Raw genomic sequence first — 27,405 nt, forward strand, 5'->3', positions numbered from 1 at the left:
TGTTACACCAGTCAGTTTATTAACTACAAGAGTAAAGGAATGACTAAAGTATTTATAAAATATGTTTGGGAATATTATGTCTGCTCCCCATGAACTCCAAGCAAGCAAGACAGGTTTTCAAACCTGCTGTGTTATACAATAAACCCTAAATGTTCTTTTGATAGAATTACTGTTTCCTTGTGGTGATAACAAAAACCTGGTAACACGTATGATGATTTTCCTTAGAAGACATGTTTGGTACAGCACTGTTTCCATGCACAAGCCAAACACATGCTTAACTGGAAACCATGAAGAAAGATGTTAGAGTTTTAATGTAAGGTGTCATGGAATATTAGATCTAACGGAGTCTATCTTAAGTGATATCTCTCACCAGAGCACTCATCATGGAATTAAAAAAACAATCAAAAACCCAAAATACCACACTACTTATGTTCTTTCTCATTTTCAAGAGCAACAGTCAAGGTATTTGTACATGAGCAAAACTCTGCTGCAGTCACAGCGAGTCACTAAGAGCTACATCAGAAAACACCACATTCGTACAGATTTTCTCAAGTGCTTTCCATGTTGCTGGAAGGACTCTAAAAATTCATGTTCTGGTGCTTGCTGCTATTAGTGGTATATAGGGACAAATCTTGATATAGACTATGTTGATGTTACCCAGTTCTAAGCTTAAAAGACGGATACTGAGTTGTAATAGCAGCATTGCCATAAGCAGCACTGCCATTGCAAAAGCTTCGTTTTGTTCCGTTCTATACGAATGTTTGTTCTATAAAGGCTACAAGCACAGGCACACAACGTTTTTTCTCAAACTAGTAAGACAATTAACTTTTTATCAATCATAGTAAAAACCTTCTCAAGATACTTCAACATCGAGGATCCAGTTGAGGAAAACGTTAATTCTAAAGATCAGGCACACGTTTATGTATCTTTTTGAACAGGGTCAGAAGCAGGACTATCTGAAAAGATAAAAATTCAGTTGCTCAGGAAAGAACTAGAACGGGGTGTCCTAGCTCATGAACACTAGGACACAACACAAGACACTGAGGAATTTGTGATGTCGGTAAGAAAGAAGTTCCTCTAATTTAATATTCTACCCGCTTCTCCAAATTATCCTGCCAGTAGGGCACCAAATCACACTCAGCCCATGTAGCTGTTGAAATAAGGTATTGTCAGATACTCAAAATGCATTAAACCTCAGAAACTACACGGGTACCCAGCCCACGTTTGTACTGGCAGGCACCTTGTCAACTCTGGTTAAACATATAATGAAGGGAGAACGGCACAGCCATTCAGAGAGCAACTAAGTGCAATCCATTGGCGACAGATGAAGACTAGACTGCTCCCCACATGGTATCCGCGTTCACTGCCTAAGGTAGATGTGCTGAATCGCATCCATGGGGACCATTTGATTGCATGCGCTCTGTGCTAAACTGTCTAGGAGACTTTTCTTCATGTCATGAAGATGTCAATACTCATAGCCTCTCAAGAAATGCTCTGAGACACTTCTCCCAGTAACAATATACCTGTATACAATCCAGTTCTGCCAAACCAGGAACATTTTTCCTCTTTGGACATGCGGTGTGTGTTGTATTTTGCAGTCACTGACTCACTCTGAGGATAGTGCAACTCCTCTTTAATTCTGTAGGATTTTTGTCACACAAAAGGAACAAAGTGGGTGTCTTTGGGAGCATTAAGTGAAGCTTTGTGGGTCGGCTTTTTCTCCCCAAGCTCTCTTTGTAAAACATTTTAAGATTGTTATCACTGGCAATTACCAGGTTTCCAGCTGCAGGATAACCAAAATCTACTTTTGATGTCTGTTGTATGTTGATTTTTCTAGAAAGAATGGCTCTATGCATCAATCAGCATACCTGGTAGCAGATGAAAAGAAAGTGGGAGATAATAAGACTGCTTGTTGAGGACACTAGAAAATCTTTTCCCTTTCCCACTACATTCCCACTATATTTTCCCACTATTCCCATAAACAGGAGCTTCATGCCACCTTTGTCACTCTCCCACCATTAAGCCAGCCATATGCAAAAACTATGGCGTGTGAGATTCTTCTGTGAAGTACCTTTCCACAGTTCTCCAGGAACCACTACCAAGTACCCTTTTTTCTTAACATATTTTTCCAAGTGGAGTACAAAATGCGCCCATCAGTTTATTGTGCTATGAGAACTGAGTAAACTCTCCCATGTATTCCAGTTAATTGCCTCACAAGAGAAGCAGAAGGGAAACACCAGCAAGACCACAAAGATCCAAGACTACTTTTGACAGCTTTCTTCAAGCTGTATTTCGTTCCTAGTATTTGCCAGAAAAAATGGAAACAGGTCACCTGCGTGAGAGCATTTAAGCGCAGCAGAAATCAGTTCTTTGCAAGGAAAGCATAATTCTCTTGCAGAGCCCAAATAGTGTGAAATAAATTCTGTGAGGTAAAGTGCTGCACTGCATTATAATTAAAACAAGCAAGCCTATAACTTTGACATACGTATTTAGGGATCTAGTGCTTATAAAGTAAAGTAGTAAACTGGGCATTATCCTATTAAACTAGAGCTTTCTTCTGTAGTGGGTAGTATATCGATTTATTCTTTTGTTCTTGTCATGCTTAGTATTAACTGTCAGAGCCAAACATTAAAGAAGTGCTTAATGTAATCAAATCAGTTGCTTAATTGCACCTTCTAATACTTCTTGTACAGGAACTTTTTCTGTATGTGTCTGCCTTCTGTATATGCACAGAAGGCAGACAAAGCAAGCCAGGAACGCAAACAGCCGGGTTATGAAAGTTGTCAGCATAGGGCAAATGATGGTATTTAGTGGCAATAAGAACGCACGTCCTCTGAGTTATCAGCTGTTTTCATACCCCTCTTCCAACTTGGCAAAGGAATATAGCACATCATGTTCCAAAGGAGATTACTTCTTACTACTGTGGCATTTAGCAGTATTAGTTCCCAACCTGATCACTGAGAGCAAGTGCAAAACTCCCTACCATTACAGCCGTCCTAAGGTAGAACAGTGCCACTTTGTGGATGTAACTAAATGCTCATGATATATTTGGAATTCTAAAAAACACTGACATTTTCATAGGGTAGCAAGCCTCTTCCAAGGATAATCAGCACACAGAGAGTGGAAGAATCTGGCAGAGACACACAAATGATCAGTACTTTAGAAAATAAGAACCGAGACTAGGCAGTGGGAGGACCACAGAAGAGGGTGCTAGAGGGCAACCAGAACTGCCAAGGAAGCCCTAAGGGACCAACAGAATATTTGACAAAAGAGAATGAAAAGACATTCGGCAAGGAAATAAAAAATTGGAATGAAGATTTGGTTTTAGCCACACTCTTATTAGTGTAAAGATAAATAAATATTCAGAAAGTAAAACATGACAAAATGCATCTGTTCTGCAGACAGAACAGGCAAACCTCTGGATCTAAGTTTCTTCCTTTTTATTTTAAAAACTGACTCTAACAAACCAAATAAATAAAAACATCCTGAATTTTATTTCTCTCATTTCCAGGTAGCTTTCTACCTTTCACTTCAGTAAAAAGGGCACCTGACTCTGCTCACCTACCTTCCAGCTGTCTGCATGACAGGTTTCAATTTGTCTGTTTCCCTCTCAACTGCGCCATAATTATCACTTTAAAATGGGACTCTCTTACCATAGATACCTCTAAAGACTGATTATGCTTCAAAGTAGACTCTGCTCACCTTGGAATGTGTCTGAAATGCCGGTCAGTTGAGCTGCTCTCAAAGCATGCTCCCTGCAGGATACCAGAGGGAGAATGGAAGTGAGAGCAAATTTGAAGAAAATAATTTAAAATACTAGTAATTAATGTGAAATTTTCCCGTCAAAGTGTCTGGAGGGTACCAGAGCGGAGACTGGGGAAAGAAGGACTATTGGCTAAGAGAGTTTAGAAACATACAGTCCCAGTCCAGTAAAGTAATTAAGCGTTGAAATATGCCATCCATCTCTATATAATCCCAATTCTTTATAGTTATGTCGTTCATCCACTATAAATTTAAATACAAATGAGAAGGGAACTTTGACCTGTGCACAGAGCTGCCACCAAAATATTACAGAAGGACTCAGAAGCTGAGTTTGCTCTTTGCTTTCCAGCATCTCAAAGTAAAAATGTCATTGTATGGTACATTAATTTCTTCCAAATTGGTAACGGGAACACTTGCTGTGCAGAAGAGCTTGATTTACATTCCTGTAGCAAGTGGAAAACTGTGGAATAGACACACTGTATCTTGCCCCAATCTTATCGGTTTCACTGTCCATAAGCCATGTCTCTGACATCTTGCTAAAGCAAGCTATCAGACCTTACAGACGTTGTGTTTTCTCTTTACTGATACATCCTCATCAATAAATGGCCAGCACATACAGTAATCAGAGTCGTGGTAACCTTCAGAAATTCCCTTCTTACCAGTCAGGGCAAAGCTGTCTTTTTTCTTCTCTTGCCTTGCAGCCTTCCCCAGTAACACAGATGAGTTTCAAGTTCAAAACAGCACTATGGCCTCACACAACACATAGTCAAAATATGGTAAGTCACTTTGTTTTTAAAATTACCACCTGAGACAAATCCCAGTAGCCTCATTTTTACCTTGTTCATGCTTTGCCTGGATTTCAGACAGGGAAAGGTTATGATCAACTTGCAGAGCTTCCCCTGTCCCAGTGATCCTACTTCACAATATAAGGCTTCAGGAAGGCAGCTCTCACCTCTGTGAATCCAACGTTACTTCTAAAGGGCATGTTTATATGGCCAACAATGACTTTTAAACGTAATTGTCACCCTTTTGAACACAGAAATGCTTTCATATGTAGCACAGCATTCGAGGGAAGACTTTCAGATTGCACAGAGAATTACACACAAAAACTGTATCGCTTCAGAGCAATCCCGCTTGCAAAAAGCCACAATTCTGTTCAATTTTCACACATTTTCAATACACGCGTACATTCCCTTGAAGTGAAACGTGCATTTCCTTTGTGCTCATCAGGACTGACTGACGGGAGGGCTTACCACGCACAGTCAACCGCTGAGAGCCACCACGGGCTATACAAAAAGATGTGTCGATGCCTGCCGCTGAGGCACTCTCGTACCAAACACTGCCAGTATTTTCTACTTACTGCGCAGTAACTGGCATCTGCTCATCAGCATTTGTCCTCAAAGACTCTAAAAAGGTATCTAATGAAACAGATGCATGCTCTATTTCATATGTGATTCCAGAGTAAATGTGTCCATTCTGATTCATTAAATGGAAACCACGACATCTTGCAAAAATATGAATTCTAGCTCAAAGAATTTGAATCCATGTGCACAAATCAATACTGACAGATTTTTCCACATGAAGTCCTACAAAAAAAACCCCTCCTCTCCCTGCCCCAAACCCTCCAGCAAGCCCCTCCCACCTTCAGAGGGAAGAGTTAATCTTTAAGGAAATCCCTAAGACAGAAAATGAAATTGCAGTGCCTTTTTCAAAGCCAGCCATCACCTATGTAATTTTTGTTACTTTCCCTGACAGCTCTTTCACAGAAGCAAAAACCCTTAGTTTGTGGGAAAATATATATGAATTCCCATTCTCTTTAGCTGAGCTTTGTTCTTGTTTTCTTTTTTTTTATTTGAACAAAACTCAGTACTGCAAATATGAGGAATGAAATGCAAAACAGGAGTTTAATTATGCTTTCTTGTAAATCCATGGAACTTGCTAAAAAAACCCTACCAGACTTCTAAAGGCTCTGAAAGACATGAGTTTGGTCATTTTTTTAATTATGGCAGGTAAAATAACTTTCAGTTTATATTACATTCCATTTTATTTCCGCAGTTAAATGTGACTTTGAAAGCTCAGTCAAATGACATTACTCAAAAGTCTATAAATTGAGAAGAAAAAAATTGGGAGTCCTGAACTGTTGTTTCTTCTCACTATTGCAACTGATTTTTCTCCCTCACCTGATAAATGAACATATCATTTCCTATGAAGATGCTGTGCTATCCAAACCTCATACAACGCAAAGAGGCAAAACACACACTGAATTTTGAAAAGTAAAGTAAGCTCTTAATTTAACAGCAAAACTGAAAAAAATCCAGATGTGTTTAGAAATAAAGCAAAAAAAATCCTGTATGTGTCTGATCACTAGGCTCTGTTACCACAGAGAGAAAAAAGGGTCACAACCAAAACACCCGGGGGCCAAATTTAGCCATGAAGCCAGACACGAACAAGATGCAATGCTGAACCAAGCACAGATGTTATTTTTGGTATCTTTTTCAAGGACTGATCCTTGGTGAGGTGTAAGCTTCATGTTGTATGACATGGAATATATGATTAACAGCAGAGCAAAAGACACACTACTCTAAATGGGTGAGCAGTGACACCCCCGGCACAACCCTCACCACCTCAGTACCTACCTACACTGATGCTCCCATCTTTTAGAGGAAAAAACTTACCTCACTCCCCAGTCTTTATCTAGGCTCCTTTATTTACCCCTCCTTTTATATGAGTCTCTTTCTTTACAAAGATCACGAAGCAGCCTGTATTCTAATCCCAGAAAGAGCTTACCATCCAGGCCAGGCAGAACAGTACTCCTCATGGCCAGCACCAAACCAAGCGGCGATCCAAAGAGGAAGAAATCAGACACCTCGAATTCGAATCGGCCCAGGTTTACTTCTGAGAGACTGGAATTCACAGGAGGAAAGTCTGCACCATCTTTCAACACACTTGAGTGGATGCTGAGCAAAGAAAATGCACTGATTCAACAATAATGAAGAGGGCATCCAGAGAAAAAAAATCCATTCCCAAAACAGGCTGCTTAGAAAGCTCTAGCATCTGTATCTAGACTCAAGCAATATGCCTTAAACTGTAGATAGATATCGCATTATAGCAGCCACTTATCATGATTTCCAGTGCGTCTGTTCTGTAAACTTACTACCTTCAACATGCAAGAGTATCCTACAGTTACTCTACAGAATACTTATTGGTAAGTTATGCAAGGACTCTGAAGTTTACCTCCCCTCCCTTTTAGCAGTACAGATGTATGTAAGCTTATTCTGAAACTTCTGCTCCAAATTCTAGCCTACTCAAGTTCTATAAAGAGCATGGTATTCAAAGGTTACGCTCATAAAGTGTGTTACATGGGTACATAAAAAGCATTGTTCTAATCCATTCCCTCAGTTATGAACTAGAATTTCACTACTTTTCAACTATTTATTACAGGTTAAAATTAGTGATGCTTACACACAGCTTTTAATCTTTTAAGTGATTTAAAGACTTTCATTTACGTTGTATGCCATACACGCATGAGGTAAATACAGATCACCTATCCCTCACTGACAGAGAAAAGACTTGCCCCTCATTTAGTTCTGCTGGAGATGAAATTATGACATTCAGAAGCAGAAAAGTAGCACATACATCTGCTGTCCAGTCATGAGACAAAGCAGAACATGCTTCCAGAGCGTGCAGAACCCGCCTGAGAGATGCTGACCGTGCTGACTTCAACCAGAGCCGCAGCTGAAGCCCTCATGGGTTATCTGCACACTGCACTGCATCAGTGGCCACGCATGGATCAGAATCCAGAAATCCTGAAGGCTGGTCCCAAATCAGGCCAAGACACCAGGTCTCTCTTTCAGTCTGAGAACCCAGTGACACTCTCAGTTTATAACCTGATGTTATTGACTGAAACTCCGGGGACCAAGCTTAGGGCCCCTTTAAGGTAGAAATTAAGAAAGCCAAGAATTAAATCTATCATCAGCACAGCAACTAGGAGTTACCTCTCTATGCCAAAAGCACTTGGACAAAAAGCACAAGCTGAAACACTGAAACACAACCAGAGTGTGTAGGACAAGGACCTTTCTGGGTGAAAGAGCAATCTTCGTAACTTCATTACTCACACTGACACACCACCTTTAAATTGCAGTAAATGAGCTCATGGGGAAAAAAGTTTGAACGATCTTACACAAGTCTCACAGATAGAGAAAGATTCCAAGCCTTTCGTTCCTATGTACAGGGTGGGCCAGAGGACAACGTGGTTTGGTTTGATTTGTGGTTTTTTCCCCCTCTTTACCTTACCAAGGAATTTTTTCTGCTGTCTTTAGCCTGTGTTTGTCCAACTATTCTTGAATAACTTAGCAACAGCCTAAAGTTTGAGGAGTCCAAAATGTGAATGGAAGATAACACTTTTCTAACTGCTTGCTTAAGTACAACTGCACGCAAAGCTTTCAGTTTAAAATCATAGATACACAGAAAATGAAAAAAGGCTTGGAAGAAAACTGTTCTCTTTGTCTTTTAACTATCCTATTATCACCCAAGTCTGAAGTGATTCATACAAGCCAACACTGTGCTTTAAACATAACACAGTACTCCTTCTATAGGAGAACCTAAAAGTGACTGACCAAAAAAATCTTCATGTTTTCAGTCATGGACAAACGAAAACAAACCATTCTGCCTCAGAGGGAAGACACTTTACAACATATTGACATCCAGAACACCCAATGGTTTGAAAATAAAAGCAGAATAGTCAACAAAAGCAAAGAAAAGTACATTCAGTCAAAGCAAGAAAAGAAAATTACCTTAAACTGCTACTAACGAAACTGCCAGATGTGAAGTAAAGCACAGTAGTAAGTCTGCACTATACTCAACTGTAGCAGAACTGAAACTTCAACACACAGTAAGACTTCTCCCTCTGCATCACTCCCAATGAAATAAAGGAAATAAGATGATGGATAGAGGGGAAAAAAGCACAAAGAATTCAGAAAGTAAAAAACCAAATAGCTTAGAACAGGCAGAAACAATGAGACAAAGGGAATGCTTATCTTCCCATCAAATCTGTGTTTTAAAGGTTCCTTAGGATCCAGGAAAGCTAATTAAGTTAACTCTCCTCCCCCAGCCCCCTCCTCATTTAAGCCAAATGTTTATGCAGGTTTTTTCTTGGTTTAAAGCTGACCTGAATAGCTCACAGACAGGGAGCACCTAAAGCAATTATCTCACTCTTTACAGAATAATAGAAAGCCTGTATGAGGGATCTTTAGAAAGAAAAACGTAACAGAAATTTAGAATTATAAAGCATTCATCCATCTTGATTTGTGTGGGCTGCACTGAAGAAATGGAACTACATGCGTTCTGTTTTGCACATTCAAAACTCTCACAACCGAACAAAGATTAAATAAACAACTCTCCACGTGTAAGCTCATACTAGACCCACTATATTTATGGTTTTCTTTGAGGGCTATACAGGGACTTTAAGCAAAGCTCCAGAAACACACCACAAACGATAAAAATTATTCTGTTGCTCTGGTGCTGACCAGCTCCATTCAATGGCAAGCCTGTTTCTTTCACTCAGTCATCAAACACTAGTTACCTAGACAGGAAAGCATGGTGTTGGGTTATAGTATCACAGCCATAGGTGGATGAGTCACTCTGTTTCCTAGGCAACGGCTGCCTTGGCTTCTCATCCTCCATCATTCCCGAGATGTCAATATTGCTTTTGCTCAGGCGTTTGCTGCCACCCAGACTGGAGTCCTCTGCTAAGAGGGGATTATCCTTCAGAGAATGAACAGAGCAAAAGGAAGATTTAGACAGTGACCAAAATATGACAGAGCTTTTGTGAAATGGCTGCATTTATACATTTGACCTCACTTTATCCAAGAAAGGGTGGAAGGGGTTCGACTTTCTCTCTGCAGTAGAAGATAAGGAAAGAGATGAACACTAAATTTCCCTGTAAGATGTATAGCCTAAAAGCTGGAAGGAGAATCAGGAATTTTAGCGGAGGGGAAGGAGGAGTAACACAAAAGCTTTATCCCTCATGACTTCATCATTCTTAGAGAACTATAAATATCATAAGGTAATCAGAAGGGGTCTTACCTGAGCGCACAAAATGCCCATTACAACATTAATGGTCTTGCTCATCATGTTCCATGGATGCTGGACCTGATTTTTTAAGAATATGAACTTCTGCGGGATGCAAGAGGAGGCCAGTGGTACCATATGTTTAAGGTACCCCTTAAAATAGGAAATAGATTGATTTATTGTTCATTTCCTCCAGCACTTCTGCAGCTTGCACCAGCATCCTCCCTGACATACCCCTGTTACCCCGGACTTTTATTCCTGCATCCATTTCAGCAGCCAATGCAAACGCTGCTTTTCAAAACAAACGCCACTGGACTGAATCCCCCCATTCGTGCGTGAGATCTGGGTGCACGAGGCATGCAAGATCTGGTTCCTTCTAACAACTGTGCAATCCAATTCTGTGTAAATCTCCTTCCATTCAGATCAACAAAATAAGACAGTGTAAAAATGCCTGACGTCTATTTTTACAAAACTTCAAAGATACGAACATCAACAAGGCACACTGGGAGAACAGATACAGTTAAACCCCTTCTAAGTGCGTAATTATTGGTTCTCATCCATATTCTACTAACTCTTACAATGTAGAATTCATGGGATGATACGATACAACTAGCATTAGCACCTTAATTACTTGCAGAAGATTAGTTCAGGACCAGCGTGTTCACAGACAATTATTCCTTTGATGGTACAATGAAAACACTTAACAAGCGTGTAGGAATCTCTTTCTGCATCTCACACTAACGTGGCAAAAATCACATCGTGCCAACTTTCATATTAAAGTTGTGTAAGATTTAGGACCTTGCTTGGCATAATACTAATGTATCTGCAATGCTAAAACTAAGCCTCACCTCTTGTAGTTGTTACTGTTAATGAGTGCAGAGAACTATTTCGCAGGGCCCGGTACGAGGTGAGGGCTCCTGCTGTGTGGTGGCAGCTGACTGCCGCCACCGTTTTGTGTGCTAAAGTGATGTAAAACCAAAATAAAGTCTCCACCTAAAATACGTGCTTCTGCTGAGTTCAAGCCAGAACCAACTACAGGCCCTACTTGTATTTTCTAATGTAACCAGTAACTGTTTTTTCAGCCTGACACTGACCCTGTGTAGCTTGATTTGCCCTGCAGTTTACAACCTCACATTGAAGCTCTGTTATAACATCAGTCCTTTGTAGCAGGTATTCTCCAGAACTCCAGGGACCTTTCAAAGCCAAAATTCCTATAACCAAAGTGTTCCTGACAGAGTTTCTTACAGAGCAACTCTTTACAGGTGAATTCTCAAGAATGTAAGTGAACATTTCTTTATCTGCTCGTATCTCATGATTATCTCAAACTGATTCAGCAAAAGTATTTATTTACCTCTTGGCCTTTGTGATGAGTTCTGATCTCTAACTTGTTCCCAAGGAATAGTACCATGAAAATGCAACATATTTATGATTTTAAATTGTAACTTGCATGCTACAAATATTCTGCAACCTTTACCTAAAATTCCAATTTGGTGTTTTTACTATGAATAAATTTATTAGAATGCATAAGAATATTCATGGTGGCACTCAAAATGGAGGTGAATCCACATACACAGAGCTGAAAGGGAATTTTTAGAGATTGAACCAAAGCCCATGAAATGCACTGACAAATCCATTGATTTAAATGGGCTGTAGGTCAAGCTCTTAAACATCATACCATCAGTGACGTCTGAAAACCGTATCAGTGCTGTCAAGGTCCAGAGTTTCATCGAAACCCTGGTGACGTATTAAGGCCCTCTTCGTTAAAATCACATGGCAGATATGTTAGCATCTCGGCTCCCGTTACTTTTTAAAAAGGAATTCCTGCCAATGGATTCAGAAAAATGGGAACCCTTGAAGGTGCCAGAGCAAGAAAGCAGATGCAAGGAACTCAACATGATTAAATATTTTTGTTTAGGTCTCTTGAGTGCCTGGTGGTCTCAGGAAGAAGGCTGGCTGTTGGAAAGGCATAGAGTTGACAGTAATGTAACACCGAACACTTTTCTTTTAATCACACACATATTTCTCCACAGTATTTAAAAACTACCTAAGAAGACTTTTTAGTAATGGAAGCTAATATCTCCATCCCTGAAAGCTGACAACAATTCACCTTTGTCCTCTAAGCTTCAGTAACAGGTTCTCCTTGCAGAGGGTGTGTTCTTCTCTTGTGTCCTAAGACAATCTCAGGTCAAATTTTGCAGGAGTTTGACAGTCTCGGAACAATACTGTGTGGGAAAAGCATCAAGCTCCCTCTTCTGCACTGCTGGCATTAAAGTTAACCTAGCATACCTCGCGTTTCAGTTGTGCGTGTTGATATACTCGGCACAACGTTTCTGTCAGAGACACAGTAGAATGCTAGCTGCTTTTTCTTTTTTTTCTTTTTTTTTTTTTTCTTTCTTAAACTCTAGAATAACGAACTAGGAGGACATGGCGTGCTATTACTGCACTGCAGAAGAAAACCTTCATTTTCTTTGGTCAAAATCAACACATTTTAAACTTGATTTTCTACGGGTAAAACTCAGGTCTTCCAAAGCATATATGCTACAGACAGTTCAATGAGGGAAGAAAAAAGTAGTTTTAGAAGGACAAGGGACTAGATCTCTGTGAGACGACCCTAGGGAAGGTCACTGGGAAACTGGCTAGGCTGTGTACAAGAGAGCAGGATTCAAAGTTGTTCTTTTCCTTGCTGCATACAACTCTCTCCCCACGCTCATTTACATTTTCTCCACCACTGCTCCCTGCGCCTGTCTTCTTGGACATATAGCATTATGGCACCGCATTACACTGTTAAAGTGCCGTTGGAACACTATTCACAATTCATAACAGCAAATGCCCCAAGTGACAATAGACTTTATCATGGTCAGTACTTTTAAGCAACTTGCAAAGAGTGTAAAATCCAACAAGACAAAACAAAGGATGTGAGAAAGAGTGCAAGGCTTACAGATGAGGACTGAGGCATGATAGATCAAGAGACTTGGCCAAACTCAGGCAGACAGACTATGAAAAATGTGCTAATTGAGTATCTCTCTGAAGCTACAGAAAAAACCAAGTTCATAGGACAGGTATTTCCCATAACCGCACTCAGTACTGGAGCACAATAGCAGCCCTGTGCACGTGGGGTGAGAGTTCATGGCAAGAAGAGATGCTGAAGAACCTAACCTGTTCTCCAGAATTATGCAGATGAGTTGCAGGAAAATGAAACCAAGACAGCAGCAGTATATGATCTATAAGATGAACCTTCCCACACTGTTCCACCTATAGCCTTCAACAACCAAGAGGACCTCCTGGCTTCTGTGACAAGTGAATAATTCGTCTTATTCCCGAGAACAAGGAACCCAGGAACTATAGTTAGTGCCAGTTCTGGAGCTGGCTTTTATCCCATGAACAATCTGTTCATGTGACAGTCCCTTGGGGAATGAACTGGGACCAAATTCATTTTACACGTTACTGAACAGCCATTCAATAGGGAAAGCCGAGAACCATTTCACAGAGACAGAAAGTTATTTGGTGAGAAGAACTATCACTGAGAAATTAACTTCTCTAAACCATCTGGGCCTTCTCTGCACCTGAATGTTGAAAATAATATCAGATGCTAACTGTATGTCAAAATGTCTACACACTGTGGCGTCATGGTGAAGAGATAGTGTTCAAATTTATAGCAGTCTAATACTTAAAAAAAAAAAGTCTTGTTAAAAAATCCCATGTTCAAACCTATTCAAAAAACCTGGCCAGATTTTAATCTCACTGGTTTGAGCATTTAGGTTCACCTTCATGACACAGTCTTTCTTGTATACTGCAAAAGAGACTGAGCCAATTCAGCCTCTCTATTAGCCAGATCATAGAGTGAGAAATAGTTCTGAAAACTACACTAAATCACTTAAAAAGACATTAGGCATCACATTAGAAGAAGGTTGAGGTGATCAGTATAGAAACTATTCGCTGCATTTTAAGCAGTTAAAAAGCTTGTTTTCCATTGCTACAAGCTCTTTCAACTCCCCCACATGCCACAATTAAAATCTCATCTGCAGTTAAATGGTATCAATACTGGGATCTGAATCAGTCACCCACAGGTGGCTTTTATTTATCCTTGATCCACGTGAAGCAAATCATCAATTTTCTCCATTCATCCTAATGGAGAGTTTTCTCCTTCTAAATTATGAGTATTTTAGCTGTTGCAACAAAAAAGATCCATCTTCCTTTTCTAAGAGACAGTGTTCCCAACCAAGTACGGTGATTGCTAATGTAAGACTTTGAGTGTCCGCTTCTGATGATGGACCAAGTTCACTTCATCCTTCTGTCCTTTAATAACCGAAGGAGTGATACGATGATGATGACAACACCACTGGCTTTCTTTGTTAAGCATTCTGACATTTACAAATGTAACTGATTTTTAAAGAGCAAGAGTCACTAGTCTGGTCTGACCAGAGCGATGTTTGCTCTACTGCAGGCTCTTATTGAACATGCAGGTAGATTTTCAAACACGGCCCTGTACAAGCATGTACACGCAACCATCATCGTGATCTCAGTAATCATTCACAATTCTGCCTATACTGTAGAAGAACCTATTATGGTTAATCCTGACAATCTTATTTTGTGTGTATTGGAAACTAAAATACAGAAAACAGACTACAACACACAAACCAACAAATACTCACCTGGGGTAGCAGAAGAATGTACTATTCTATACCCTTATTTACAATGCCTCATTAAATTAACAGGCCCTCTCTCTCCAAAAGGAAGTTTCTAGTGACTAAACCGGTGAACTATTCAGACAATGTACTGGTCACTGTGTTGCTAATTTAGGTTATCATAATAGACAACTTTGAAATAAACAGAGTAAGAAGGGAACTATATAAACGTAATTTACTCTATTTTCACAGTTTATAACCAGAACATAAAATGCAATGGTTGAGAGTACCTCAGTCTCATCCTTATTTCCAACTACTTTCATTTCACAAATGCCCTGACATTTGTGAAATGGTAAAGTAAAAAGCTCTCTTATATTTCTGCATCTCAGCTCTTCCAATGAGATCCATTTCTACTGGAGACACCAAGGAAGGGGGAAAAAAACCAACCAAACAAAAAAAACACCAGTAAAAAAAGAGCCCTCCTGAATGTGTTTCACAGGAGGAAGCTGAGAACAATGGACAGAAAGACAAGATAAGGAAGGAAAGGAATACTTAGTTCTTCTGAACACACAGAGTAGTAGAGATGAAGATGGGAGGAGAAAAGGGAAAAGATGGAAAGAGGAATGGGAAGAGCAGCTCTGTGGTATCAGGAAAGAGAGGAATACAGGAAAGTTGAAACTGTAAGCAAGAGCAGGGAAGTCAAAAGAACCTACACTCCCTAAAGCCTGATCCCCGCTCTCAGATTCATCAGCAGCCCTTGCACAATCAACCCCGCTGCAGGACTGGGATCTAGGACCATTTCTCCATTCACTTTGCTTGCAATGCACTGTCTTGGTGCTGGTACCATCAAAGCCTGGCTGCTCAGAACCCAGAGCCATGTTATTAATGGTGAGTAATTCTCCTTCCTGGAAACATTTAGAGGATGTCTCTGCTCAAGAGTACTCCCATCACACATAGCTCTCAACTGAACCAAGCAGGTTGGTATCACTGAGCCCATTTTTGAGGAGAGAGGTAACTAAAGAGTCAAGAGATTAAATAATTTGGCCAGGGTCACAAAACCATCAAAGAACAGAGCGTGGGCACCTCAGTCAGTCTCAACTCTAATACACCACACCCCCTCTCCATATCCCCTTGAGTCTGAAGTACATAAGATTAGTTAAACTTCAATTTTCTTTCTTAAGTGTTGAACACAACAATGAAGCTTACATGCTAGCATTACTTTTAAAATTGTGCTTTTACTATCATAAAATCCTTCCTGGATCACAGTCAGAATTAATCCTCCCTTCTCTCCAAATGTAGTGCACATACAGACACTGTTACGCTCTGTGGTCCATTCACAGATCCTCAGGTGACTTGCATTCCTTATCAGGAAGGAGGCATTCTTTCACCAGTCACTAAAACTTATCCATGAACACATCTTAATGCTAGACTACCCCCAGGCAGTAGCATAAAGAATTCCAGACCCTATGTGAACAAATAAAAAAATTATAAGAAGATAGATAAATGATTTTGGCAAAAACAGGAGCCTAGCAGAGATTACTGAGAGAACATGTTTGCATCTACAGTTATGGATACAATAAAGGGCACTTGGTAACCCCACTTTAAAAACTGACAGATAAAGCCTTCACTAATGATTTCTGTATATCATAAAACTGAAACTGCAGATTTAATTTTCAGACAGCAATTTTTTTATATATGAGCAAAATCCCATGCTATCATGGCAATTTACCAAATCCTTAAATTTTCTCTGGTTTATATGGAGCTGATTTCCTCCAGGGAATGAATCTATAAGGGTTTCAGCTGTGTGGATTTTTTCTCTTCACCTGGATGCTGCTGATGCTTCCTCTCCTGCTACTGTTCCGACTCTCATCAGCTGTATTAGAATTATAGCAGATGGCATCAAAGCCCAAAATTCCTCCAATGCAGTCGCCAATGAGACACACCTGAGGAAATAAAAAGATTTTTTTGGGAGATGTAACAAGTCTTTTAAAAGAAACAAAAAGCATCACAGCGCTGCAGAGGAGTTGCTGTCTTACTTTACACCCTTGTTCCTGTTTTTTTTACACCCTGGTTCCTATTGCAGCTGAAAATGTGCAGCCACTTTCTCCCACTCCCTTTTACCTCCAGACATACGCCCTATGCCAAGAATACCTGTCCCAGGGACTATTTTGACCAGCTGGGGGTTCTGCCAAACAGGCTAGAATTCTTCCAAGCTGTCTGCAGCCAGATTCCAGCTTGAAAAGTCCAGATGACCGGAGAACCGGTCTCACAAAGATTTCAAGCCACTTAACATCTCCTGTAGAGTCGTATCGGGAAGAGGATCTCAACAGATTAAAAACAGATTGGTAATCCCCTGTCAGGACAAGGGAATGGAACTTTTAAATGAGGTATTAATCAGAGAAATTCACTCTTGCTTCACATTTAATATAAACATACAAGCTACCTTCAAAGTATGGACCTGGGAATTAAAATCCATAGAGTACTAAAATTGGGAATTCAATAGCTGGAGTAATTTTATGGCACACTAGAATCTACCTCACAAGCCAATTCCACTGAACACCTCCCCATCCCATAGGAGACGATTTTTTCTCCCTGTTCCCCTGCCTGGGTCTGAGGATGAGTAATAGCTGTATTACCTTTCTCCTTGATAACAACCCCCATGGTTCCACAGCTTCCAGCAACCCTTTTTCTCCAATTCCCAAACTGAAGCAAACGTCTAGTCTGTTGTTCCCAACTCCAATCACTTTAAGAGAAGACATTACCTCTCCTTACAAACCTTAACTTGCTTCTAACCTTAATTCAGCTTGGCTACAACACTAAACTACGAGTTTTGGACAACAGGATGTTGTGCATGATTTCTTCAAGGTAAAGCATATTAGGAAAAGCGAGTGCTTCAAGATGCAGGTAGGGAAAAACCTCAAACTTCTCTTAGTGCATCTCCACATATCACACTCTCTTAATTGATTACATTTCTTGGGATAAAACAAAATAAAATATCGAAATACATTAAGGTAACAGCCATCCTAAGACAATTCTGGTTCTAAAGCTGTATACAATTGAACAGGATGCTTATTTACTCTCTGATTTTCAAATTCCTACGCCACGCAATGAAGTCCGCAAAGAACTGAAAATTATATGATACAAATAACCTTAATAAAATTAACAGCATGTTTTGTGGGGGATTAATATCCTCTCCTTCAATTTACCGGTCCATTTCTAATCCTCATTATTATTGGCATTAAGGTAATGGAGTTAACTTATTCCAGATACTATATAAAACCAAAAAGGCAATCTCTGATCTAATGAACTTGCACTATAAATGGACAGAAGAGACCAAAATATGAAAGGAAAGATACACACAGGGTAGGGGTCAGGTTATATGGTATGTGTTTTAGAAGTACAGGACTTATTCAGAGATAGAATTGAGCTTTCTATCTAAGGACCAAAGCAAAGCACTGCAGACAGCACAGAGAAGTCACTTCCATTCTAACAGTGTTGGTAATTGTTGATGGTGACAATTCTGTGGAGAATATAGAGGTCATGCAGACTTTTCCACGTGCAATATTAGTATGTATGGTTTGTAAAACACACCAAGACGACTACTTTTTAGCTTTGTCAAAGACAAAAACCCGTAGCACTCAATTTCTATTGAGAGAATTGTTTTCACAATTATTTCTGTAACTGGTATAATTCTTTACATAATCTCACCTTTCATAATGTTCTGTCACTGCAGCTGGGCTGTTTTTATGCTTCAAGCAAGAATAGTTTACTATGGATATTAAAACTAGCTTCAAACCAAATTTTAGTCTAAAAATACTGATATGCCACAGCATAATCTTATTACTGATACGGAAAAGAATTTGTGTAATAAGACACATGCTTTTCTTCAAAGATTACACGGTACTCTATATTAAATGTCTTTTTTTTTTTCTTTTTCTGAAGTCTGGAGGTCACTGTACTTTAAGGAAGTACATGTTTCTGGCCACGTAGAGAGCCCCATCACAAAATAACTTCAGTAACTCACACAAGGTAGCAGTATTGTATTTATTCTATGTGAAGCAGGAAAGTACTGGTTTTTGTAGTCTGAAGATGGAGAAGCAGGACCAATAACTGCGACACATCAGCTGGAAGAAGTCTGCAGGCAACTTCACTGGGGAGTGGGTCACACCAGAAAAATTATATGACTTTCCCAAAGTTACAGAGGAAACCTGTAACACTGCCAGCAACTGAGTATTTGTCTTCTAAGTTTCTTTACTGTCAATTTTTTTATTACTACTATGATGGCGGCAAAAAAGAAATAGCAATAGTTAAATGTTGGATTCCTTATGCTCTTAGTCAGAGATGTGCCAACTTTTCTATTAGCTATGGCAGGTGTGTGAGGAACTCAGTAACATAGATTATCATTTGTCTTGGGCTGGCACGCTTGTTCACTGGCCATCATACCACACTTGCCGCACAATTAAGGCTCTTACACATTACCAGAGTTCGTAGCAATATTAGTAAGAGCTCAGGGGTCAAAATGCTTGTGGGAGAAGGTATAGCATCTTCTACCAACTGAGTACGTCCAGGTTAGATACTGCACAGGATTCCAGAAGTGTCTTTCTCATGCTGGGCACTGAGAAGGCATTCTGCATAGGTAATCCCATGCTAACATTCATTCATCATATTTGCAGTGTTGTTCCACACTCATAACTCAAAACCCTCAACACAATGGCTTAAAAAGAAACAGCCTTGCTCCAAAGGAATTTTACTTTGATATAAGAGAAAATAGTCCTACCTGTCCATTAAAACCAGCCCCATCTGTAGATTTGAGAAATTCATTGTAAACTTGATTGGCTCTACTGATCACCATGGCAACTGCATCCTGGTACTGAGGGGATGAGACAGCCAGCAAGGGCAAGGCAGCCAGAGGGATGTGGTCTTCACTGCTGCTGAGACAGCTCTCATCGTAGCTGTAGGGATTTAGGCTAGAGAAGGACATGCAAGGAAAGGCAGGACATCAGGAAAAATGCAAGAGGCAGCACACAGCATTAGAGAATGAACAGTTACTTATTAACAGAAATGGGATGGGCTATTGCAGTTCACAATGAGAGAATACAGGAAGGATCATTTTCCCACAGAACTCAACTGCTTAAAAAACCAAGGAGTCACTGCTTTATGTGAATGAGATCATGCTAGAAGGCATTTCTGTAGTTAAACATACTTGGTGCAATTTTTCCACATACAAGTAAGACATAGTTCAGAACAGCAAAGAGATTATGCTGTTACAGCTTCCCCCCCCCCCCCCCCCATATAACAACATAACAACATCAACGAACGGGATCCAATCATCACAACGGAATACTGTTTCCTAGAACACAAGCGTGACAGATGTATTGTTCAAAAGCATTTAAAAACAATTTTCCTGGTGTCCCATCCTTTCAAAAAGATGGAACAAAGCTGCACACATTCTGAAATCGTACGTAAATGTTTGCATAGTAACATTCTGCAAAAAGGAGGTGACTTGACTGAAAATGCAAGCTTAACTTTGAAAGGATGTCACCTTTATTTTAGCTTCAACATGTACCCTGCAAGTTTCTCAGTAAATCTGCCGATTGTGTCTTGACTGATTTTTATTGATGAGTGGGGAAAACAATTCACAGAGAGCCAAAGATGCAAGGCACATTAGTGTGTGCCAGATTCTCTTACAGTAAGTTGACTGTCCTTTAGAGATGAAAGGAAAGTCCGAAGTATTTCAGATAATTCAGCTCATCTAAAGTTCATCCAAAGCTGCAGGCAGGCAACTTTAACACTGTTTTGTATTCGCTTTCTTTAGGAACTTTGTAGGCTATCACAATATTAAAAAGCAAGCTGCCTGAAATGGAATTGGAGTCTACGTCTTTGGCAAAACCTGCATCCTTTAGACTATTACCAGGGGAATGGAAGAACAACAGAGGACGTGCAATGCTCAAGCATGGAAGTTGGTCTGTGTTCATGTCCTGAGCCTCACTGGACATTTCCACACTTGCCTCTTGCTGAAGCACTCCAATGATTTGGTATTTTTCATCCGCAGTAGTGTAACAGTTTCCACCTCCTGGGGCTCAGCTGGTCTGCCAAGCTATGTCAATTTACCGATTAACACAGCTTCATTTTACCAGCTGATTAGATCATCCAAACGCACAGCAGACATACAGTTATGAATACTAACTCAAAAATTAAAAACGAACCTTAAAAACCTATATAAAAAGGCCTCATTTACGATACCAATTGGCAGATAACACCTCAGAAAGGGAAAGGGAGAAAACAAGAGGAAAAAAAATATGAAGTGAACATTTGAAATGGAAAAAAGTACCTGCATATGTTTTCATAATAAAATTAAAATGCAAACAATATTCACAAGAGAACTACACAAAACAGAGTCAATGGAAAAACGAATAGCTGGCAATATTTTTTCTTGTAGCTAAAGTAATATAGATCAAACTGAAATTGAGCAATTATTGTCTAAGACAATTAATCACAGTTAACTGGCTTCGAAATGAGGGTATGGTTTTTTTAATTCCAATTTATTTTATTGTAAAGGTTGTAGCCACAGAGACCTCTGTTGTAATCGTAAACACAACACAAAGGGAAGAAAGATCCAGGCCACTGAAAGAGCGTATGGAAGAGATGAAGTTGTTTATCATAGGGGACTTGCTAAGTGTTAGTGCTGAAGCTGAGACAAACAGGTAAAATATCAGCACTGGAGCCGAAAGGAGCACAAGTCCTGTTATCCTGGTGCGTTGGCAGGACACCGCAGGAGGTCATTCCAAAGCACCAGCTTGGAAACACCACACTTGCACAAAGCCTGGAGATGGAGAGGGAAATCACAAGGAAGCAGCTGACATCGTTCAGGTGTAAGAGCCTGACAGATAAAGTCACCAGTGTCAGAACCTAACACCTCCCTGCGAAAAGGCAGCAAAGGACCAGGCTGCAAGACAGAACTGGTCTGTACCCCTCATGGTGGGCCAGAGTACACCTGGCTCCCAGGGGAGGAGCGACTGATGGCACAGCGGCATCTGCCAGCGGGGATAACTGCGGCTGCACCATGGAGATGGGGGGTGAGGGTTATTCAGCCCGGGGAGGGAGTGGGAAGGAAAGGAGGAACAAGGGAATAAAAGCTTATTCTGAATGTAGAAAGCATCTGGCTAGATGCAGATCAAGGCAAAACACTGGTCCCTCCTCAAAACTTTCTCAGGTCAGCAGTCCCTGCCCATGGCAGAGGTGAGGGGAGAAAGCAGTGGGGGAAATCACCCATATGGTAACACTTGATTGATAACTGTCACACAACAGTTTTTAGACATGGATGGTTTGGCTATCTGCACTCCATGCCGACAGTCCTAGGGACTTGCTATTGCTGCTTCTGAATGCCAGAATATGCATTTACTTCCTCCACTTTTAGGATAAAAGAAAAACAAGGAATAGAAAGTACTCAAATCATAATGACTGGACTTCTCCATACACCTTCTAATTAAAAGTATTTCCAAAAATTGATTAGGTAAATGCAACACCAAGAGCTTACTTTGCAGGACCCACCACTGTGCAAGGAGCATGCAAGGGGTTGAGCACTCCAAAACTCATCCAACGAAACACTTTCATCTCCTTTGATTATTCATATGCTTACTTTCCTACTTAACTGTTTGCTTCCTAAATGTAACTTTTGTTTTGGCCTTTTTTCCCCGTTTCTCTCCTTTTCCCTCTCCCCCCTAAATCTGCAATGACGATTCTCCAGTTTGGCTACTCCTGTAATTTAGGAGCTCTAGTCTGAGGTGTGAATCAATGCATGCTCATCAAATCGGATGCTATAAAAAGCATAGCAGTTGATCCACTCTGGGATATTTTTCTCTCTGAAAAGGGAAGAGATGGCTCTCTAGTCATCTAGCTGGAACAAGAATGTGCCTTAGTTTTAACCCTTATCTGTCCTTAGCAGCAGAGATAAGCGTCACAGGAGATCAGTCATGTATTATAAACTTACACTGGTTGCATAAACAGTGTCTTTCTGATCTACATGAGAGATACAGGAAACTGAAAGTGATGGGAGTAGATGGGAGCAGCCCAGATTAAACAATCTGGAACATTTACTAGACGGAGTGATCTTGCCCTGAAAGATCGCTTTCCTTTAAGCCACTATTTGCAAGGCAGGGAGGAGAACCGCATAGGCGCATTCAGATGAGAAGTCCCAGTGAGCCCAGGCACTCAGCACACAGACACAGCATAATTCAAAACCGGAGCCAAGGTAAACAGAGGGTTGTACTACCTTGGCACGCACTATGTCTGCACATTCAGAAAATGGAGGATACATTCAAACCAAACAAGAAATCGTGTGCTGCTGCTTAGTCAGTCATCTGGCTCACCCTCGATGAAACATTACAGTAATTAAAAACACACTTCCTCCCCCAAGGTTTGTTAAATGCAATGTTTACCACAAGTTTATGTTCCACAACTGCATCCTGGAATTCTGGCTGTGAAAGCTGCTGGCATGAAGCTGCAGAAATGTGAGAGCAGGGAATCATCTCCCCTTTTGTCAGCCCCAAATGGGTACATCACAAGCAGCTCCACACAAGAACATACCAAGGCAATACCAATCTTATGTCAGCGCTGGCAATGATTCTATAGGACATTCAGACATCCAGCTTGGCTGTTTTCAGCCTGGCTGAATACTGTGTGCTGCAACAAGAGGGAATCAAAAAACAGAGAAAGAAAGTGGGAGCTCTGTTCATTTGAGCTGCCAGCGCACGCTCTTCCTTCCACTCTACCAGCTCTTCTTCCAGATCGTTGGGACCTGCAGGCACTGCGTTACGGGATACCTAAGAGCAACTACTGAGCCCTGTGTTACTCAATGGCCCAAATGGGCAAGGATGATCGCCCAAACACTTTTTGATGCTTCACCTCCTCTTCTACTATCAGTTCTCTTGCTTTACAGGGCAGCAACTTGGACATGCACACACTTCTCTTTTCCTCGTTTCAGTGTATTCCCCCTCGATGCAAACAGTCAGGCACATCTTCCACCAATCTGGTCTCCACCCTGCCACCTCGCCTTTCTATATGCCTGTCACAGCTTTAAGTCCAGCTAGCATTTCAGAACTTTAGTGTATTCCCCATCTCTCCTCTCTAACTGTCATCTGGACAGCAGGCATCACCATTCCTGTACCTTATGGTGTTCACCGAAATGTGGTTGTAGACCTCCTCAACTCCTCTGCAGGGTTTTCTGCTCTACATGAGGTTTGAATCACTTAGGGGAAGCCCCAGACAAAACCAAGAGAAGTTTCTCTTTGCTTAGAAAAGAAGAAATCAAGCAAGTCTGATTCTCTTCTCCACGTCACTACGGCGTTCACTAGTTATTCCTGGTTTACACTTGTACAAGAGCTGAAGCAGGCCAAGAGCATGTGTTTCTTTCTCCTTTCTCTATCATGCCATTTAAAATACTTATGTCAAGGAAAATATCATTAAGGAAAGAAATGTTACTGGAAAAGGTTCTGTCATTTAATGAGTGAATTTCAAGACTGAAAAAGTGGGCGAGGAAGAGCAGCTACTGAAGTGGCTATATCCAATGGAAAATTCCATTTATTATTTCTAAATTCATTTCATTAGAGCCAGGGGGACAAATAACAATATCAAAAACGTTTTAGGATTTTAATCCTTTCCCTTACTGAATATTCTGCATCTCCTCAGCCACCCTCTAGAATACTGCTTGGGCTGGCACCAGAACTAGAGCGCAATCAGAACTACACTACCAGAATTGATAGAATATAATTGATGATCATTACAATGATGTGGAAGCCAATGATACAGCACTCGGTGGAAAGTTCGCTCACCACCTGCTAAAACTTTCATTTATTTAGCGTGCAAGTAACACTGCATGGAAAACTTGTTTCAGTGGGGGGAAAAAAAAGTAAAATTAAGTTGGTTACACTATTGCTGCTATGGTCCTTGTTTCTCCACAAACCTTGTAAGGCTACCTGCCCATTTAATAGGCTTGGAATGAAAATGTAACATGTCCTCAATGATATAGGCTAAGATCAGCCTTTGTTCTTTGGTGTTAATAATCTGACAAAGAAACACCCAGATCCCACTCCTTCCCTCACAAATCATCTCCTCTCATGCTTAACAAGGTATCAGTTGTCAGCATAAAGTCTCAGCATAGCTGCTTCCTTTCCAGCTTTCAGGGAACATGCCTTAACCACCATACTCTCCTACTCCTACATCCCTTAACCTTTTCTCATCTATCCCAGGCTAGAGGCACAGTCCAGACAGCAGAAATCTTCCTGTTCATTTCTCAGGCTTTATGTTCGGCCTTCGGTTAATGACAGAAAAGTTCCTCCTTACATCACTTTAGCCTTGTTTCTGTTCAACAAATTTGAGAAGCGAGGCACCGACAGACTGATTTTCTCATTTACGGTCAACCAGGAAATGTGTTACAGACCCAGGAATAGTATCCGTATCTCCTGATCCCCAAGTGGACACTACAACTAGAGTCACATTCCTCTCCCGAAGGAGCTGCTACATGTCATTTTTCACATCTCGCAGCATTGTCAAAAAGAGTGCATATCTGAAATTCTTACTGCCATACACATAACAATTGTTAAAATCAACAGTAGCAAGAGTTTTGCAAGGCGATGATACCTTTCACGTGAGCATGCACACGGGGACTTCAGAACGTGGTTGACGCACAGTTAACAGTTCAGAGTTATGTTCTTTCTGTTGAGCGCAGAAGTTGTTGAGTCCCCACCCCTGGAGATATTTAAAAGCTGGGTGGGTGTGGTGCTTAGGGACATGGTTTAGTGGTGGACTTGGCAGTGCTGGGTTAACAGTTGGACTCAATGATCTCAAGGGTCTTTTCTAAGCTAAACTATTCTATGATTCTAGGAAATACTAGACTAAGCAGGCCTCTGAGATGCAGTTGCTAACTCTTTCTCTGAAAGTTGCATTTAGTATTTCATAGTGACTTGGTTTTGTATCGAAACATTATCACAGCCTTTTACACCACAATAATTTTCAAATGCAGAAGTGACTGCAGGAATCTCAGAAAGCCACTAGGCTTAATGCCAATGCGATCTGATGAACCATCTCTTTAAGCCAGACACGAAGAGACATGGACTAAAACACTTCGGTGAGAATTTTCTTATCCCTCACCCTCCAAAACAAACAACCTCCCCCAAAAAATCTCAATACACCCAAAACTCTCCCCAAATCCCAAGCCCACCAAACTATTTTTTTTCCAGTTAATAAGCAACTTCCTAAAATGAAATCATTATTTCTGCTTCATATAGCAACTAGTAAGTGTTCCCTAGCAGAACCTGGTCTCAGACAGAATCAGGACCTGACAGCTAAAAAGGTAAATGTGAATGTCGTGTAGCATAACCATACTGTAGCTCGGTGTCATTTAAGTTTGCAGAGTTATGCTAGTTGAAAAATTTACTAATTTTATCAATGGCAAGATGGTTGAGGCCTTCTTGCCTAGTGCTCTTCATTAATGACGAGCTGATCCAATATCTACTGTAATGCACAGCATTCTCTCCCCAGTTGCTCTCTAGAAGCCCTGAACTGGGGTCTGTCTACCTTTATGCAAGTGAACTACCAAATTGCTTAAAGCAAACCACCCATCTCTCATGTTGGTAAGGGCAACCTTGTGAGTGCCATCTCCATTTACATCACTCAGCAAATGGATCTGCTCAGAGAGCAAATTCCATCAAAGCTAGAGGAACCCTCTTACTATGCGTGCCACCAAATCCCAGCCGGACTGCAAACTGAAGCCTTCATCAGCCAAAAGCACCGTTTCCTAGAGCTGCATCCTTCGTAGCCCACTCAAGACACTTCTGTATATGGCATTCTTATAGGTTAATGACAATAAATGAGCAGTCTACCACGAAACACTACAGGACCGCAAAGTGCAGCAGCTGCTGCTGGGAATGAACAGATACTGAAGTTTTGTCATCTTAAAATGTAAAAACCATGTTCATATGTAAATTCTCTCTCACCAAGAAGACGTGTTAAATCACTCTTGGTTTAGATATTTATTTCCGTTCTCAATTTCCAGTGCAAAGTAGAATTTACTTACGTCGGTCTAAGCTTCTCAGCAACGCTTCACAATCTCCATTTTATTCCTAAACCAATATAAGCAATATGCCATTTTGTTTCTAAAACAGGGAACATTAGAACTATCAGAACTATCGCTATAACATCCTGTCCCTACAATGGCCAAATACTGAACAGATAAATAAGACAGACAAAGATCAGCTGGCACATCCGCAGGCAGATCTAGCTATGTTTCAATTTTAAAATAAGATAAAAGTTGACTACTGATATTTTGGGGTCAGATTTTGGGGGTGGGGGGAAAGTTAACAGTTATCGCAGTTTTCTTCTGTCCAGATTTCTTCTGGATTTCTTTTTCTTTTGCATGCATGTGGGCAATAGGCTGTAGTCTACCATGGGTTTTGGGTTTTTTTTGTTTTTGGTGGGTTTTTTGTGTGTTTGGGTTTTTTTGTTTTTGTTTTTTTTAAAAACAAATACAGCCACTTAGAAAAGGATGAAAGATCATTCCACATCCTGCAGTAAGCAAAAGATTAAGAAGGATTCACAACATTTCATTATGAAAAAGACAGGTCACAGAAAGCCATTCAGAATGACACTGCAAAGCCAACCCTTAGAAAATAAAAATCAACTTACTTGGCAACAAGAGAGAAAGCTGCTGAACAGATTGCTGGGCAGGGAACAAGTCTGATTAAGATGTGGCCCAAAGCGGCAGGAAAATGGGCTTGGGTCACTTTCTCGAACACAGAACTGAAGGTGTTGATGTCTGCCAGCTTGCTACTGTGGTCCCCACCTCCAGCGTCTAAGATGTTCCCCCCATGTAGGATCAAAATTAGCACATGTGTTTTGCAGTTCTGGTGTTGAACTCCTTCCTGTGAGAAAAACAGGGAATAAGAAGGGAGGA

General features: G+C 40.6%; 1 protein-coding gene across 3 annotated transcripts in view; it reads right to left on the minus strand.

Moving 5' to 3' along the window:
- PITPNM3 (PITPNM family member 3) overlaps window positions 1-27,405 on the minus strand; it is a 146,769-nt gene that overhangs the window by 20,386 nt on the left and 98,978 nt on the right. For 2 of the 3 annotated variants that reach the window (XM_087751538.1, XM_087751537.1), the window contains exons 6-11: window positions 27,138-27,373; window positions 19,234-19,423; window positions 16,280-16,399; window positions 9,847-9,984; window positions 9,344-9,525; window positions 6,550-6,719 (exon numbers count right to left, since the gene is read on the minus strand). In XM_087751538.1, coding sequence (XP_087607664.1) covers window positions 6,550-6,719; window positions 9,344-9,525; window positions 9,847-9,984; window positions 16,280-16,399; window positions 19,234-19,423; window positions 27,138-27,373 — 1,036 coding nt within the window. The remainder of the gene's footprint in view (window positions 1-6,549; window positions 6,720-9,343; window positions 9,526-9,846; window positions 9,985-16,279; window positions 16,400-19,233; window positions 19,424-27,137; window positions 27,374-27,405) is intronic. The other variant, XM_087751540.1, reaches the window with a different exon arrangement.

This window comes from Nipponia nippon, unplaced genomic scaffold (genome assembly GCF_047370975.1).
Source record: "Nipponia nippon isolate SJK-2023a ecotype South Korea unplaced genomic scaffold, ASM4737097v1 scaffold_15, whole genome shotgun sequence".
NCBI lineage: Eukaryota > Metazoa > Chordata > Aves > Pelecaniformes > Threskiornithidae > Nipponia > Nipponia nippon.